General features: G+C 39.1%; 1 protein-coding gene across 1 annotated transcript; it reads left to right on the top strand.

The window, feature by feature from the left end:
* The first annotated feature begins 10,368 nt into the window (after positions 1–10,368).
* On the top strand, positions 10,369–18,775 carry LOC114308816 (pleiotropic drug resistance protein 2-like). Its single transcript, XM_082905814.1, has 19 exons — positions 10,369–10,861; positions 11,555–11,675; positions 12,069–12,157; positions 12,527–12,611; positions 12,747–13,037; positions 13,124–13,214; positions 13,738–14,638; positions 14,749–15,013; positions 15,111–15,270; positions 15,371–15,454; positions 15,555–15,700; positions 15,907–16,239; positions 16,350–16,640; positions 16,728–16,811; positions 16,920–17,053; positions 17,158–17,385; positions 17,510–17,681; positions 17,791–18,045; positions 18,201–18,775. Exons 1-19 carry the CDS (start codon positions 10,488–10,490, stop codon positions 18,477–18,479), a joined length of 4,383 nt encoding a protein of 1,460 aa, XP_082761940.1. The 5' UTR covers positions 10,369–10,487; the 3' UTR covers positions 18,480–18,775.
* The last annotated feature ends 723 nt before the right edge of the window (positions 18,776–19,498 follow it).

Genomic DNA, 19,498 nt, shown 5'->3' with positions numbered 1-19,498 from the left:
TTGCACACCATTTGCTGCCGCAACTCCGGGTGCGCAACCGCCATGTCCTGCGCCTTCGACCTTCGCCGTACTTCTGTCCGCTGGTTGCAACAGTTCCGATTACAGCCGATGTAGTGACTCAAACCATGGCAAGCTCGTATCAATGCCAGCTCCACTCATCGTCGATGTCCCATTTCAGCCATGTTTTTTTTTTTTTTTTTTTTTTTTAGAGCTCCGAACACACAGATCTCGGTCCTACTTTCACATCTACTGAAGTCCACCACCATTGGTTCTAACCGTGATTAATCAATGCCGACCACGTCGCCGACTCAACGCGACGTCGGTTTGCCTAGCTTCCTTCCTCATCTACTGCTTCGTGCGCCATTCTCGGCCTACACCGCTTGTGATTGATAACCCGTCTCCTCACTATGCTGCCCCTAAATCTGTGAGTTAAGCACTTGTTGAAAACCCATTTTTGAACCCCTCATTTTGATGGGTTTTGGTCTTGATTCAACAAAGTTCATTCTCTTCATTGCTTTGGATTTGTGAGTGTATGCTTGAAATTTGATTTGGGCTTTTGAGATTTGTGGGCATTGTTGTATACCAATTTTGAACTTGAGATAACGGAAGCTTCTATTGAATCTTGATTTGCATAAGAAATGTAGTCTTGAAATTCATGTTGACAAATCTAACGTAAATAGAATATTTGATGCTTGCCTTGAAATATTGATGTCAATGGTGGAGATGTGATAGGAATGATGTCACGCTTGATACCTTGCGCCAAGACCGAACCAACCTACCATCGGCCTCTCTTTGCTGAAACTCTTCCTCCGGCTTCGGCGGTCCAATGTAAACCACACACGTCGCCCGTTCAACGCGTCGTGTGTGATCTTGCCTAACGCTGTTCAGCTCGTCGTTGGTGTGCCCTCCTGGCTTAGCAACATTTTTCAAAGCTCCGAATACATAGATCTTGGCCTTGCTTTACACTCACTGGTTCCAGCTCCAATTACTGTTGACTTCGACGGTTCCAACGCACACCACACACGTTCGCCCTCTCAACGCAACGTGTGTGGTTGCTGACTTTTCTGTGGTACCAGTGTTGCTTCCGGCTTGAACTTGTCCGACGCCCACCACGCACGTTCGCCCACTCAACGCAATGTGTGTGGTCCTGCCAAGCCTAGCCCAGTCTTGTTGATTACAGTCTGTAAAACCTCTCTGATTTTAACTTGAATTTCCAACATCGGCTTCGGACTTCACCCCTCTAACAGTCCCAAATTTGTGAGTATGAAATTCGGCTCCCTCTTCCTCTTGTTGAATAATAAAGATGATATATTGTTGTTTGTTTAACTTGTGGATGCTTGGGAAATACATAGCTGATGCCAAAATTTTGTGTGACCGTTGTAGTTTTACGTTGGCTCGAGAGGAACCAGCCCGGAGAGACAAAAACTTGATAGTTGCATTTTCATGAACTTGCTCAGAGTAATAAAATTGTTGTAGCTTAAATAGATAATTATTATTTGTTGATGTCGCCCCATTCTGATAATGCCTGAATCATGATCTGAAATTGATATTGTTTGTCTCATTTGTTGGCTTTACTATTTCAGACAAATAAATTCTTGATTGAAATCCACGTCCTCGGGGCCCTTGGAACCCACACTAATGAGAGTAAGGGCTGTTCCTCGGAAGTCCGAACAAAAGCAAGACTGTCCCTCGAGCGTCCGAAGGTAGCACACACCCTACTTTGGCAAGAAAGATTCCTCTGGAAGATAACCGAGTCTACCAAGCTTCTACCAACAGAAGTAAAGACTGTCTCTCAGAAGTCCGAGCAGAAACAAGGCTGTCCCTCGGAAGTCCGAGCAGAAACAAGGCTGTCCCTCGGGAGTCCGAGTGGATGCGCACTTCTACTTCGGCAGCTAATGGAAGCAAAGGCTATCCCTCGGGAGTTCGAGCAGGAGACAAGGCTCTCCCTCAGAAGTCTAAGCAGAAACAAGGCTATCCCTCGGAAGTCCGAGTGGATGCGCACTTCTATTTCGGTAGCTAATGGAAGCAAAGGCTATCCCTCGGGAGTTCGAGCAGGAGACAAGGCTCTCCCTCAGAAGTCTAAGCAGAAACAAGGCTATCCCTCGGAAGTCCGAGTGGATGCGCACTTCTATTTCGGTAGCTAATGGAAGCAAAGGCTATCCCTCGGGAGTTCGAGCAGGAGACAAGGCTCTCCCTCAGAAGTCTAAGCAGAAACAAGGCTATCCCTCGGAAGTCCGAGTGGATGCGCACTTCTATTTCGGTAGCTAATGGAAGCAAAGGCTATCCCTCGGGAGTTCGAGTAAGAGTCCACTCTACTTTGAAAAGAAAGATCCTCAGAGCTCGTATTGATGAAATCAAGAGCTGTTCTTCAGACCCGCACTAATGAGAGCAAGAGTTGTCCCTCGGAAGGCTCTCCTTCAGAAGTCCGAGCAGAGACAAGTCTATCTCTCGGAAGTCCGAGTGGAAGTATACTTCTATTATGTCAAGAAAACTCCCTTCAGGTTGGTAACTGAGTCTACTATTTCTCTTTCTTCTTTGAGGGGCAACAAAAATTGAAAACTGTTTCAAGCAACATAACACCATGAAAATATACAATGTAGAGAAAATAACTTCTAATGGAGATACATAATATGGAGGAAATAAATTTCTTCATGACATAAGAAAGATAGAACTTCTTGGACAATGTAGTAAATGCAAACTGTAAATGTCATAGATAGACTTCTTCTACGGAATGTTGAAATTTGCCCCTAGAGTTGCAAGATCATTTGGAAAGCTTTCACCAGCTGCTCGGGTTGTGGCCATCATGCACCATCATAAATAGTACACCATCTTGCCTCCTTCTCGAACTTTCATCACCTTCCGAGGAATAGGCGGACTTTCTGGTCTAGACATTGCCTGCTTACTTGACTCTGCCATCAGCTCCTTGTCATCTTTGATATCCTCCCAACGAGGAATTTTGACCCCTCGAGGCTTAGAGGTGGTGGGAACTTCTTCGACAGCCAGTTCGGTGAAGTAGATGGCATCAGAATAATGAGCTTCATGGATCTCGAAAGGCCTTTCTGTAGCCTGAATTGTCACCGTTTTCTTTCCCCATTTTGCCTTAACACACTGATGATAACTCGATGGTACAGCCCCATATCTATGCATCCAGGTCCTCCCTAGAATGATGTGATAATTTGTCTCAGAATCGATAATATGGAACTTGGTGGCCGAGCGAATCTCTCCAACGGCTAAATCAACTGTTACGCATCCGATAGTAACTCTCCTTTCTCCACCGAAGCCAGTGATGACTATCGGTTGCTTTACAATGCGTTCTTCAGAGATTCCGGCCTTTTCTAAAGTAGCGCGAGTCATAATGTTGATAGAGGCTCCACTATCTAGAAAGGCCCTTTTGAACTCAACCCCGTTAATAAAAGCAGCCACATAAAGCGGGCGATTGTGAGAAAAAGGATACTTCCGATCAACCTCGGAGAAAGTAATGGCACTAGACTGCTCTTTTGCCTTCCTCGGGATAGATCCCTCAGTCGACATGCATCCCTCATGGTGTGCCTCGGCTATATTAATGATAGACTTGGTGATTTCTGTTCTTGCCTCCTTGGAAAGTCCAAACTGGTTAAAGAACTGCTTGAATTTTACACAGTCTTGCAAAGTTTTGGCATAGTGATCCGGATCTTTTTCCACTCTTGGAGGCTCGTAGTTAACCATCTCCTCGGTCTCTTCAAAATAAGATGCCACATAAACGTGGTGTCCTCCTCTTCCGTAGTACTCTTCTCCTCCTTCTGGATCAAAGGGATCTTCGCCATGAGTCATAAATGTTCTGCCCTCTGGATCGAGAGCACTTCTATAGTAAACTTGCTCACCCTCTGACTCGAGGATGTCGTCCAAATAACAATCATCGTCATCGAGATTGGCGATAGCCTCGATCATCGGGCCTTCATAAGCTATCATAGCAACATTCTTGCCCTTGCCTCGGTGTTGAGGATATGGTTGTTCTCGGATGTCTTGAGTCCCTTGCTTTTTGAACCTTAATTCGTCTGCCTCGACTTTATCTCTGAAGATTTTCCTGAGAGTCCAACACTTCTCTGTCGGATGTTTCAATGTACGATGGTAGACACAGAATTCAGGGCTCTCACGGTCCTTTTTTGATGGCATTTCTTCAACATAAGGCAATTTTAACTCTCCGTCAGCCACCCATTCCTTAACTAGAGCTTTCACTTCCTCGACTCCACATGGATAAGAAACATTCCCCTTTTCACCATTATATTGCTTTCTCTTCTGGCCTCTATGACCTCCTCCTTGTGAATTTCGGGTATCTGGGGCAGAGGCAGCAGCAACAATAGGTCCACGAGACGATTTGAAACCAGTCTTGTAACTGGCTTTAAATCCGGACTCCTGAGCCTGAGGAATGCTAATGTTCCGAGCTGCTTCTATTAATGCCGAGAAGGTGGGTAGCTTGTGATTAACTAGAAACATTTTGTACCTGCTCAATGCCCCTTCTAGACAAATTTGAACCAGATAACTCTCCTCAACTGCTTCATGACAATCCACGGCCTTGTCCTGAAACCTTTTGACGTAGTCAATGATGTCTTCACTTTCTTGTTGCTTCTCTTTACACAATGTAAGTGTGGTCACCTTCTCCACCACTTGAAAGAACTTGGAGTGGAATTTGTTAACCATTTCCTCCCAACTTCGGACAGAGTTTGGGGCCAAATTAACATACCAACTATATGCTCGGTCGGTGAGGGACTTAGAGAATTCTCTCAGTCGGAGGACGTGGTTTGAACCATGAATACCTAGAGTCTCGATGAATCGCACAACATGTTCTCGGGCATTTCCTTGTTTGCCGTCGAACTTGATGAACTTCGGCACTGTATATCCCTCAGGGTATGGATAGCTCAGCATTTCAATGGGGTAAGGCGGCTTGACGTCTGGATCAGGCAAAGAGGGTAAGGTCCTCTTGCCCCGTTCGAGATCGAACATGGCCTGCACATCGGCGAGAGTGAGAAACTGTTGAGGGAGAGAGTTTGATGGTGGTATTCCCGGGACTTGGCTTATGTACCCGAAGACTGAGCTAGGGGCGTCTTGGCCATTCTGGTGCTGCGAATTCATCATTGGTGAGGACATTTGACGATACTGGCCATCAGCGCCTATAGACAAGCCAGTTGGTGATGGGATATTGAATTGAGGCCCGTAGAGTCCACCACACGGCGCCGCTATACCGGGTTGTGCTTGCAGATTTGTTGTCGGCACCAAAGGAGGCCCGCTTGGTGCTTGGGTAACATTCACTGGTGGCGTAACAAGATTAGGTACGGGCATAGCTCCCTTTTGCGCCATCATGCTCCTTATGTTTTCCTGGACACCAGCAGTCGTTGGAGTGCCGTTCATTACACCAGAAACTCCCCTAGTCACCATTGGATCTTGGCTCGGCACGCCATGGAGCTCGGGCATAGGCAAACTGCTGCCGCCTACTGTGGTTTGAGCATGTGTTACTGTGGCTGTGTTGCCATGAGCCACAGGTTGATTGGGGCCTGCTTCTCCTTGGATTTGATTTTGCGCTCCGGCGGGAATAACTCCACCACCCGTTTGATTTCCGTTTGGTGCCGATGCAAAACTAGAACTCATCACTAACATGGTGTGAGTGAGATTCTGAATAGTGGTAAGAATCTCTTGCTGAGTATTTTGAAGTCCTTGAATGGCTTCAAGCAAAAGTGGTTGATCTGGAGCCATGGTTCTATCATCACCACCATTAGAGGATCCTTGTGGGTGAACTTCATCTTCTCCCGCCATCCTTGTTGGAGTTGTGTGGATTCCAGATCTCGTTGAGACCATTAACCAATCCGCCTCCCCAGTGGAGTCGCCAAAATGTAGGAGAGGGTTCAAGAAAGGAGTTGGAAAATTCGAAGATCTTAGAAGATCCTTGAAGAACAACTTCGAATTCTCTAGAATATGATGAGAGGCTTAGATTCTTCAATAACCTCAACTTAGGAACACGACAACAAAGGAGATGATGGAGATAAGAGATTGGGTGAAGAAGAAGGCAAAATGGCTAGAGAGAGAATAATGGCAAGGCTCTCCCAGGGATCTCCCACTTTCACTCTCAAGGTTGATAATGGAGAAGGGAAATTAGTTCTTTCCCAAGAGTTAAAAATCTCCAAAATCCATCCCTTGTAAAGCTATGGGTGGGTGCTATTTATAGGCACCTCATGATGTAGGATGGAGCCCATGTGCAAGGCACATGGGGGATATTCTCTCTAACCACCTTGTCCGAGGGGGTGACCTCTCCGAGGAGGTGACTTCTCCGAGGAGGTGACCTCTCCGAGGAGGTGACTTCTCCGAGGAGGTGACTTCTCCGAGGATGAGAAAACCCCGAAGAGGAGATCAATCCCTCGGCGAACCCTTCTTCTTAGCCACACCTAACCAATGATCCCCAATCATCCCAAAGGGTCAGGGGTAGTCCCAGAGGACGTCCTGCCGCAAAATATTGCCGAGTCTCATGGACCCCCCGGGGTCGTGCCACCTCGACCCGGGTATAGGCTAGTTTAACCGAAGAGTGAATTTATCTCCACTCACCGTCCTCGAGATCGGGTCCTTTGTTCGAACTCCATTACGCCCATGGTTCTGGTGCGTAGATCCCGGAAAGCTCCGAGCCCGCAAGTGTTCTGGGACTCATTAACGGAGCGACTTCTAGATTGCGTCTGAATCCGTTCGAAGCCAAGTGTTTCGGACCTCTAGGTTCGTGGATCCGAACCCTTTCGAGTCCGAGTGCCTCGGATCTCTAGGCTTGCTTAATACCCTTTCGAGTCCGGGCCCGAGCAAGTCTCTAGGTTCGTGGATCCGAACCCTTTCGAGGCTTAGAGCTATTCAGCCCGTTTGACGGCGATAAATCCAAGCCCACCATTCTTGGACTTGCGATAAATTCGGGCCTACTAATCTTGGGCTATTGGGCCTAAATAATTTAGTGGGCTTAAATTAGCTCCTCTTACAAGTGCAAACTAGTTTAGTTTATGAGAGAGGTGAAAAGAAAACCATAGCCTCTCTTGGTTTTTTCTTTTCTGTGGTTTTTTTGTGTGGATTCCTTTTTAGCATATTTATATCTATTCGTTGAATGTAATTTTCCCAAAAAGTTCTCTGTTGTACCTTATGGTCAATATTTAATACAAGTTGCTTCTGTCAACGCTACCTCTATGCTTTCTTGGAAATGATAGGGAGGTTCATTCCCTCTCCTATGTGTATTACCACAATAGACATCTATGGATTTCATTTTTGTTATTGGTGTGGTACCAAGACCACATGAGTCATGATCATGAATCCTTTATGCTCAATGATCTATGTTCCAATGCACTTCCCGTCAAAAGATTATGACTCAAGTTTTTTGTGTCGTACTATTGTGAGTCTGCAACAAGAAATGCAAGGGATGGAGGGATCAAAGAAATTTGAGGATAGAGAATCCCGTGCAGAATGCATTCCTTGAACAGAACACATTGGACTTCTTTGTACCTGCTGTTTTCTTTGTTTTTGCTCTTGGCATTACGTTTCTAAACTTGAAGGATATAGAAAACCTTCATTTCACTCAATATTTGGATTTACTCATTGCAAAAGGATGAATGTATAAAATATTAGTTTAATTTTTTTTAATAAAAGTGGAGAAAAGATAACTGTAGCCTTTCTTTAGAAGTACAGAGTGGCTTCACTCACTGCATTTAAATAAACAACAAAATTGCACATTTACAAAGTGTTATCATTGTACTTTATATAGATTTCAATATGAAACCTTAAATTTTATAACATTTTTAAACAATGGATAAATGTTTTTTCAAAGCAGTTTGAAATTATGGCAAAAATATTTGAATGACATGTTTGGATTTTTAATGTATGAAGAAAAAAATATATAAGAGAGAATTTTCATTACAACATGATTATAGGGGAGTTAAAAATACATGATTTGTAATTCATACCCACTTAAAAGTTTAAGACTGAAGGCTCACAACATGATAACAAAACCAATTTATACACAAAATTAACCAGTTAGCATTAGTCATTTGCTAAAACTCCAACTATTGTTATATTTTAACAATGAGTGATGACAAATTACTTAGTTTAGCATTGTTATTTTAGTGATATCTTTGTTATATTTTTTGCTTTAATCACAACCATTGAATTCTGATTTTCTGTACTTATTCATAATCACTCATTATCATCTCTATGTATGACTGATGAATTGACAATTTCACTACAAGTATTCCTTGTGTGAAAAAAATTACAATGCAATGTTAAATTATTTTAATGTAACATGAATATTGAAGAGGTGATTTTATAAGTTTTTGCTTCTTTTGTTTTTTTGTTACAATGACAAGAATTTTACTTTTAATCATTAAAAAAAAACTCTAACAAATCTTACAAATTATTCATATTGACATTATAGGAGTGTTTGATAATCTGATTCAGCATTTAAGTTGAATATATTAAGTGGTAATCAAATTACACTCATTTGATAATTATAATTGATATCACTTAAAAAATTAATTTCTTGAAATGTAAACTAAAATTTAAGAAAATTATAAGTCATATGAAACGTACTTAATTTTGCCTGAATTTATAAATACTAAACATAAATATTGATATACACTATTATAAACTCACTACCACTATCACCACCACCACCTGCATGCCACAACCACCACTACCACCGCCTTCACCATCATTGTCATTATTACCATAAGTATCACTGTCATTTTATTATCACCACTATCACTTCCATTACCACCACTACCATGCCACAGTCACTGCCACAGCCACCACCACTATCATATCATCACCACCACAACTACCACCACCATCACAATATAAAAATTAAAATATATAATTTAAAAATAATAAATTTCAAATTTAATCTTATACATATCAAACAACTTATTTTTAATTCAACACTAAAATTTTTATCAAACAACTTTTTAACTTAAAAATTTAACATTCAATTCTCAATACTTAATTTCAGTATTCAGTTTTCAATTTTTAACTTTATCGAACACCACCTATATGTGATACTTATCACATTCAAGTGAGTGATATTTTAAATTCTCAAATTTATTTATTACATGCACATCAATTAATAAAAAAAAAAATATGAAATTTATTAGTTTGACTAAAAATTTCTTTAAAAAAAAAAGCTCAAATGAAAAAAAAAAAAAAAAGGAAGAAGAAAATAATTGAGATGTTTTTATTTTTAAATTGTAAATAAGTTTTGCGAAACAAACTCAATAATAATTTTATGCCACGATTGAAAAAAGTATTAAATAGTATTGCAGTACCATATGATAAGGTCAGTTTTCCAATGGTCCCATCTGAGCAATCGAGCTCAACCTCAGTTTGGTGCTGTTGCTGTGGTTTGTGGGCAATCAACCCTTTGGTTAGAGTTGGCAGTCTTGGCCTCCAAGTCTTCTTGGGCTTGGGCCCGTCAGGGGTGCAATCAGATGTTGGGCCCATGGTTGGATTGGGCCGTAGTCATCACCATGTAAAGTCTTTTTTTTATTATCAATCGACAGAATATTAACAAATATGAGAAGTGAATTACATCAAACAAACAATTATAATCCAACAATTAGTTACTAACCACTAATATAATGAAGAATCATAAGGGGAAGAAAAATCCTCAATATAACAAAGCTAATAATATGAAAGAAATTAGCAATATTACAGATACTAACAACCTTATCCATACACTTATAAGTTTTGATGAAATTAACCAGTATGAGATCTACACAAGTTTTGTGAGTGTGTTAAATAAAGAGGATTTAGCGAATTCATTCATATAAGCTTAAAACCTAATTCAACAACTAATTATCTTTGACAACTATTAAAGAAGATTTAGGACGCTTGATCAATCTTTTTAACTTCATTTTGCTCAAGCGTATAATGTACACATTAAATAAGTCAACATTAACAGTTCCAACTACTTGGTCAAAAAATTTCCCTATATAAAAATAAAAAATTACCAAGTCAAAATTTTCATTACCACATTAAGTTGGAGCACCACCACACCCAAAATAATGCCCAAAATATTTGGGAGAGACCCAACGTCACCCTTGCATTCAAATATTCCCTCTCTTGGGTGACCAATCAAGGCTAGTCATCCACCCTTATAAAATATGTCTAGATGTGACACACAACTCGCTTGTTCTAGTTTCAACCTCCATTTCCGAACGCCTCCGAATATAAATTTTGCAATTCTACAATCCTATTTTGACCAGAATAAAATACACAACATTTAAAAATTTTGTAGACAGAAAAAAATATTCTTTTTAAAGTCAACGCAACCCCTATCTCCTCCAATATATAAAGCCTCTAACTAACCACTTGTCTTCCAAACTACCTGGCCACAGTTTCTCATTTCCAAACACATTACCAAAAAAGAAAAAAAGAAAAAAACACATTACAAATTGAGATATCAGTGCAGTTTTGAATATTTGAGTGAATTTTTTTTTTCTGAAATGGCTGCCCCATTCGCGGCAGATGAATTGGTGAGAGCGGCGAGTAGTAGAGCGAGCAGGAGTTGGAAGTCTGGGAGTATAAGGGAGGTATGGCAGGGATCATCGGACGTGTTCGAGGGGAACAGTACACGGCGGCAGGAGGTGGATGATGAGGAGGAGTTGAAATGGGCTGCCATTGAGAGGTTGCCGACTTATGATCGGGTGAGGAGAGGGATGTTACAGCAGGTGACGAGCAATGGTAGAGTCATTCGGAATGAGGTTGATATGACTAACCTTGATACTCAAGATAAGAAGCAGCTCATGGAGAGCATTCTTAGAGTTGTTGAAGATGACAATGAGAGGTTTCTTAATCGCCTCCGAGATCGTACCGACAGGTTCATTTTTTTTTTTTTCTCTCTCTCTCTATTTAATTCAAGTTTGAAAGGATTGGAAAGTGAATTAGCGTTTGGTTGATGAGAAAATGATTGAAAAGGATAAGAAAGTGATAGTTTGGATTGGATCATAGTTTTGTTTAAACGGATTAGCGAAAATGAAAAAACGAGTTGGTCTTAAATTTGTCAGATAACTAAAAATTTTGAGATCTTCTTGAATCAAGTCAATTATATAAACCAATCAAATTTGAGTTTGACCTCACACACACACACACAAATGCATAGTATAAAGTAATTATTAATAAATTTAAGTAATTAAATATGTAAATTTGTATAAACACAAATATGAATAAAGAAATAAAAAAATTTAAAAATATTTATTGATGTATCATTAAAATAAATATTAATTTATATTTTATTATTTTCACAAACTCAGTTTTATTAATAATAGTCATAAGAACATCAGATACTTGGAAAGTGTATAAACAAAACATAATTGCGATTGATCCAAAAAAAAAAACCATGAATCTCATATTCATTTTGAGGACAAGAAAATTTTCATTTTATCCATACATTTTGAAAGTATATGAACAAAATTTGACTATATCCATGAGTGGTGACTTACTCTACTTGTATTTTTTCTTTTTTATTTATTTTATTGAAGTTAAATTGAGTGTTGGGTTTTGATGAAAACAGAGTGGGAATAGAAATTCCAAAGATTGAAGTGAGGTTCCAGAATTTATCAGTGGCAGGAGATGCCTATGTTGGCTCCAGAGCTCTTCCAACCCTCGTCAATTCCACTATGAATGCTATTGAGGTACTACTACTTTCCTCTTCTATTTCTCAAACTCATTTTTGTTTGTTTGTTTGTTTTTTTTTTTTTTTTTTTTTTTCATATGAATTCAGTCAGGTTCACTCTTTGTTCAACTTCAAGATGCAATTCAAATTACTCTTTGATATCTTGTGAATTTTGAAATGGCTGTTTGGATAAAAAAAAAGCAGAGAGTTTTGTTCTTAGTTTACAATTTCACAGAAATTATCACTAAAAGCACATGTAAAATTCAAATATCTGCTGTGTGGATTGAAAACTATGCAGAAAATTTGCTTATTTTCGCTTAAAAAACTTTCTGTGAGTGTAGTGTATCATCTTAAATTTAATAATGTGATATCTGAAGATTGTTCTCTTTATGTTGAATTGTAATGTGAGTAGGGAATCATTGGAATGGTTCGGCTTTCTCGATCTAAGAAAAGGGTTATCAAGATACTTCACGATGTCAATGGAATCATAAAACCATCCAGGTTGGTTCATTAATTCCTCAATTTTAGATTAATGCTACTTGATTGATTGATCTACTGGAAACTAGAAAGTTTTGGTCTCCAAAAATATAATCCAAATGCCTTCATTTTATTTTTTTCTTTGTGATTTTAGAAATGAATACAATATAAAGTTCAAAACACCTATAGTTTTCATTTTGTGCTAAAACAGTTTTTGAAATTTTTCAAGAAAGGGGCTTGTTTCTAAAAAAAAATTATCAAAAGATTTTTCGCCAAACAAGTTTCTATGCTTTCAAGAAAATGAAAATAGAAAACAAAAAACTAAAACACAACCAACTAGGCATTTTCTCAAATATTCTTCAGTCATTAAACGATTATTTTTTTGTTTGTCAGGATGACACTACTTCTTGGGCCACCTGGCTCCGGAAAGACGACATTGCTAAAGGCACTCGCAGGGAAATCTGATGACAATCTAAAGGTTTGTCATGCTCCCTAAATTCTCCCATTTGTTTCTCTCCCCAATTTTCTGTTTCATCCCATGTATTCATTTCTGTTCCTACATGGTATTTTTTTCAACATATTGATAGTTTGATTATATTGGGATTGTGGACAGATATCTGGAAAAGTCACCTACTGTGGCAGAGAGTTTAAGGAATTTGTTCCTCAGAGAACGAGTGCTTATATCAGCCAGCACGATCTTCACTATGGTGAAATGACTGTTCGCGAGACATTAGATTTCTCGGGACGTTGCTTGGGAGTTGGAACGAGGTATGAAATGCTGGTAGAGTTGTCAAGACGAGAGAAAGAAGCAGGTATTAAGCCCGACCCTGAGATTGATGCATTCATGAAAGCCACAGCTGTGTCTGGCCAAGAAACCAGTTTGATTACAGATTATGTTCTCAAGGTCTGTTGCTTCCATAATTACATTGTCAAGCTTGTATATTATGTTCTCTTATTTCACAAGGCTAAAATCTTATCATCCTTTGACAGATACTTGGATTGGATATTTGTGCTGATATTATGGTGGGTGATAACATGAGAAGAGGCATTTCTGGTGGACAAAAGAAGCGTGTCACTACGGGTATGTGTAAACTCAATAAAGAGTTTTGAGAAATGTTATAGAAAGAAATTCATGGATGGATATTGATCCTTGCCATTTCCTAGACGGGATGATAAGGTTGCAACTCGACTTCAAAATCTAAAAGCAACGGTCTATGACTACTACACCATTATTAGTTCTAAAATTTTCTTATCCATTTTGAATTTAAAATAAAGAAACCAAGATTAATCATGAAATCAAGATTGATCATGAATCTAAAAGCACGTCGTGGTTAATCTTTCACAACCATTGATCATGAAATCAAGATTTTAAACCCAAAGTGGGCTATGTGTGTTGTGGTAGCAATAACAAAAAAGTTTCATAATTTTTTCCTCAAGAGGGCAGAAATCATCCTTCTGTGTATTTTATAATGTTCTAACTGGAACTTCAGGATATGTATCTTGTGGTTTAGGTCAAACTAATCCTATTATATTCACCCAAAAAAGCTCATCCTACTATGTTTTTACTTCATAACTATTTTCTGAATGTTCTGTCGTGAATGCAGGAGAAATGTTGGTTGGACCAGCAAAAGCATTTTTCATGGATGAAATATCGACAGGGCTGGACAGTTCCACCACTTTTCAGATTGTTAAGTTCATGAGGCAAATGGTTCATACAATGGATGTGACCATGGTCATCTCACTGTTGCAGCCAGCGCCTGAGACATTTAATCTCTTTGATGACGTTATTCTACTTTCAGAAGGCCAGATTGTGTATCAAGGTCCACGCGAGAATGTTCTTGAGTTCTTTGAATATATGGGATTCAAATGCCCTGAAAGGAAAGGAATTGCAGATTTTCTCCAAGAAGTAACTTCCAAGAAAGACCAAGAACAATATTGGTTCAAAAAGAACCAACCTTACAGATATGTCTCGGTGAATGACTTTGCGCAGGCCTTCAACTCTTTCCACATTGGGCAAAAGATGTCTGAAGACCTTAGAATTCCTTATGACAAGTCCAAAGCCCATCCTGCTGCGTTGGTGACAGAAAGTTATGGCATTTCCAATCTGGAACTCTTCAAGGCATGTTTCTCGAGGGAGTGGCTACTGATGAAGCGCAACTCTTTCGTATACATATTCAAAACTACTCAGATAACAATCATGGCCACAATTGCAATGACAGTTTTCTTAAGAACAGAGATGAAAACTGGAACAGTAGAAGGTGCTTCGAAGTATTTGGGAGCATTGTTTTTCAGTCTTATTAATATAATGTTCAATGGGATGGCGGAGCTTGCAATGACAGTTTTCAGGCTTCCCGTGTTCTTTAAACAGAGGGATAGCTTGTTTTTCCCTGCATGGGCTTTTAGCTTGCCAATTTGGCTCCTCCGAATTCCCGTTTCATTCATGGAATCTGCGATATGGATCGTACTTACCTATTACACAATTGGGTTTGCACCATCTTTTACTAGGTAAGTTGAAGTTCTTTTACAATAGCTTAAGATTTGTTTTATTGGCTTGACAATCACTGGACTTCGAAAGCTAATTATCTTTTTTTTTGACGTATCTTCAAAATGTTCAGGTTTCTCAAACAGTTTCTGGCCTTCTTCGGTGTACATCAGATGGCTCTCTCGCTCTTCCGATTCCTTGCTGGTGCTGGAAGAACTCCGGTTGTTGCAAACACAATGGGTTCCTTCACCTTGCTATTGGTTTTCGTGCTTGGAGGCTTCGTTGTTTCAAAAAATGACATTAAACCATGGATGATATGGGGCTACTATATTTCTCCTATGATGTATGGACAAAATGCCATTGCGATAAATGAATTTCTCGATAAAAGATGGAACACTGTAAGTACTTCCCTTAATTCTTTGTAATAATTCAACATTTGTTTTCCAGTAGGACAATATACGAGCTTATTTAATTTTATATTTTTTCTTGGAACAGCCCATCATTGTTGGTCGCGAGCCTACAATTGGAAAGATTATTCTCAAGGGTAGAGGGCTCTACCAGGAGGAATATTGGTACTGGATTTGTATTGGAGCGCTTCTTGCTTATTCACTGCTTTTTAATGGTCTTTTCATTGCTGCACTGACGTACCTAAATCGTAAGTTAACATTTCTTGCTTATTCATTCTGTGTTGTTTATGTTGTTACAAAAGAACCCATATTCTGATCTTTTACATTTTTCTTGTTATTGTATCTCAGCTTTTGGAGATTCTAAGGCTGTAATTTCAGAAGAGGAAGATGATCAAAACAATAGTAGGCGGCAACTAGCATCCAACGGTGAAAGTTCGTGGTTTTGAGTTTTGCATCTTGCAAACCCTAATTTGGTAGTTCACCATTCATTCTGTTTTCTTGCTCAACTAATTCAACTCATGGGTAATTACAGATATTGATTTGGCTGTAAGAAATCCTCAAGGGAGTGCCAGCTCAATCGTAAATGGAGCAGATCAAGCTAAAAGAGGAATGGTTTTGCCTTTCGAGCCCCTTTCACTTACATTCGACCATGTGAATTACTATGTGGATATGCCTGCAGTAAGTCTCTTCAACCCGGAGATTCATAGTTTCCAAAGGAAAATTAAAAATTGACATGAATTTAAGTAAATACTAATTTGTTTGCACTTTTGGTTGTAATGAGAAAATATTCCAATTCAACTTTTTTCCATTTAAATAAGTTTATCAATATTTTTGAAGTTCCAATCCATCATGTTTCAAAATTAAAAGTTGGTTCTCTATATCAGGAAATGAAGAGTCAGGGAATCGAAGAAAATCGTCTGCGACTGTTACGGGATGTCAGTGGTGCTTTCAGGCCTGGTATTCTAACAGCACTAGTTGGTGTCAGTGGTGCCGGAAAGACCACATTGATGGATGTGTTAGCAGGGAGAAAGACCGGAGGGTATATTGAAGGGAACATAAGCGTTTCAGGTTACCCAAAGAATCAAGAAACTTTTGCTCGAGTCAGTGGTTATTGTGAACAGAATGACATCCATTCACCATTTGTTACTGTCCATGAATCTCTCTTATACTCTGCCTGGCTGCGTCTTTCTAAGGATGTGAAGACAGAAACAAAACAGGTATGTAGCTTAATTGATTGAGTCTGTACCATATGACATTTCAATGTGGTCTACATTATGCTAATACTGGTCCAATTAATGCAAAAATTTTGGTTCCTTTCTTATGGTAGATGTTTGTGGACGAAGTTATGGATCTTGTTGAGCTCAACACCTTGAAAAATGCTCTGGTTGGACTTCCAGGAGTAAATGGTCTTTCAACTGAACAGAGAAAGAGGCTCACCATTGCTGTTGAGTTGGTTGCTAATCCCTCCATCATCTTTATGGATGAGCCGACATCAGGTCTTGACGCTAGAGCTGCTGCAATTGTCATGCGTACTGTGAGGAACACGGTGGACACAGGGCGAACTGTTGTCTGCACCATTCATCAACCGAGCATAGATATCTTTGAAGCTTTCGATGAGGTATGAACTCGATTTTATTTTTTCTGCAAATCACCATCATCATTGCTTTGTGCACTCTAATTGACATTAATATTTTCTTCCTTGTAGCTTCTATTGATGAAGAGAGGAGGGAATGTGATATATGCTGGACCTCTCGGTCGCCATTCTCACAAGCTTGTTGAATATTTTGAGGTCAGATTCATTTTCTCCATAGCTAGTTTCTGAAGAGTCATCTATTATCAATTTGAAAGTTCGAAGTATGATGAATCAAAATTTGACAATACCTTACTTCTCTTGCAGGCTGTTCCAGGGGTTCCTAAGATTACAGAGGGTTACAATCCAGCTACCTGGATGTTGGACGTCAGCGCAACTTCAGTTGAGGCACAACTTGATGTTGACTTTGCAGAAATTTATGCTAATTCTGACCTGTACCGGTATGTATATAAACAATACCGTGTCCTTTACACTCTCACTCTGTCTCTCTATCCCTCTCCTTGTCTGAGTGTGTTTTGATTTTTCTCATGATTTTATTTTCCAGGAAAAATCTGGAGCTTATCAAGGAGCTAAGCACTCCAGCACCGGGTACCAAGAACCTCTACTTCCCCACCAAATACTCACAGTCCTTCCTAACTCAATGCCTGGCTTGTTTCTGGAAACAACATTGGTCATACTGGAGGAACTCACAGTACAATGCTATCAGATTCTTTATGACAATTGCCATCGGTGTTATTTTTGGTGTTATCTTCTTGGGTAAAGGAGGCAAAATGTATGTCTTTAATTTCTGCACTCTAATTATCACATTTTTGGGGTGATTATTATTATTATTATTATTATCATCAACTGATGTGAATACTAACACGGAGATCAACTGTATAATTTTTGGTCAACAGACACCAACAACAAGACCTGCTTAACTTACTTGGAGCTACCTATTCTGCTATCCTTTTCCTTGGAGCCTCCAATGCTACTGCAGTGCAATCCGTTGTAGCAGTTGAGAGAACAGTCTTTTACCGTGAAAGAGCAGCTGGAATGTATTCAGAGTTGCCTTACGCGTTTGCTCAGGTAACAGATAAAAGACATTGCATCATATTTCTCTCTTCTTTTTACTTAGTATAATATGTATGTATGGTCTCCCACATTCAATATTTACACAGTACTTTTTCTATTTCAGGTGGCCATAGAAACAATTTATGTGGCAATTCAGACCTTTATTTATGCTCTTATCCTTCACTTGATGATTGGCTATGAATTGACAGCAATCAAGTTCTTCTATTTCTACTACTTCATATTCATGTGCTTTACCTACTTCTCCATGTACGGAATGATGGTTGTGGCATTGACTCCTAACCATCAAATTGCTGCTATTGTCATGTCCTTCTTCTTCAGCTTCTGGAACTTGTTCTCCGGTTTCCTCATCCCCAGGCCGGTATGTGTCTCTAACATGAAATGCTATTTTCAATGCAACATATATACAAATATGAGGAAGTTTGGGATTTTGTTTGTCACACCACATATATCTTTTTACTTGAAATCATGCCATTGTTATCTTAATAATGACACTTTATGCTCAAATCATTGCAGCTTATCCCGATATGGTGGAGGTGGTACTACTGGTGTTCTCCGGTTGCTTGGACAATCTATGGCATTTTCACATCTCAAGTGGGTGACAAGAGCAGTCCTCTTTCAGTGACTAGCGAAGCAGGAACTGACTTCACGACGGTGAAGATGTTCCTTAAAGTAAACATGGGTTTCGAACATAGCTTCCTTTTAGCTGTAGTAGTTGCTCATGTTGGTTGGGTCCTTCTCTTCTTCTTGGTCTTCGCTTATGGCATTAAGTTCCTCAACTTCCAAAGGAGATAGAGAGCATTCATTCTATTCTGAAGACTGTATTATAATGTTTAGAGATTCACATATTGCAATGATGACTGTATACTAGTTTAACTAATGAGAGAGGAGAAAAGAAGACCATAGCCTCTCTGTTTTTTGTAATATTTTCTTTCACCTTTCTTTTCTGTGGCTTTGTTTGGTGTGTATTCTTTCTAAGCATACTTGTATTTGTTCTTTAAATGTAATTTTCCTAAAAAGTTCTTTAAATGTAATTTTCCTAGAAAGTTATCTGTTGTACCTATTGGTCAATATTGGACTCGAATTGTCTCCGTCAACATTGCCCCTATGCTGTCTTGGTATTGATTGGAAGGTTCACTCCCTCTGTGAGTTACCTTTGATGTTTTGTGACCTGGAATCAATGCTTGCTCTTCCTCTTTTCTCAGTACTGGTATCAAATCACTTCCTGTAATAAACAGAACATATTCTGCCTGTCTTTTTGTCCGATGTGTATTAATGCAATGGACATATAGGGATTGCATTTCTGTTCTTGATGAATGATATAAGCACTAACACATCAGTTATGGATTTTCTGTCTCCAAATTTCTCTATTTTAATACACTTCGAGGGTGTTTGTTTGGTGGGATTAGGGCATGGGAATGGACTCCATGTGCAACAAACTGGATAATCCAATGTTTGGTTGGAAAAATGAAGGCCGGACTAATAATACCCCATATGTGGGATAATTCAATCCCATGGGGGGTGTGGGATAGAAATGAGCAGACTTAACCAACCTCCGAATTAACTAGTTAAATGACGGAATTAACTAGTTAAATGATGAAATTAACCCTCAAATATATATAAAATTTATTTCGTTCACTTTTTTAATATGTTTAATTTTTTTCAACAGGTGTAAATTAATCTCATGATATATAAAAATCTTTTCTTACTTTTCTTCTTCTTCTTCTTCTTTTTTTTTTTTTTTTTTTGTATTAGTGAAATCATATATAAAAATATACTTCTAATGTCATATTTAAATAAAATTAAAAGTAGTC

This window comes from Camellia sinensis, chromosome 14, assembly GCF_055761805.1.
Source record: "Camellia sinensis isolate YWXY chromosome 14, ASM5576180v1, whole genome shotgun sequence".
NCBI classification, from domain to species: domain Eukaryota; kingdom Viridiplantae; phylum Streptophyta; class Magnoliopsida; order Ericales; family Theaceae; genus Camellia; species Camellia sinensis.
This window is presented reverse-complemented; position numbering and strand designations above follow the sequence as displayed.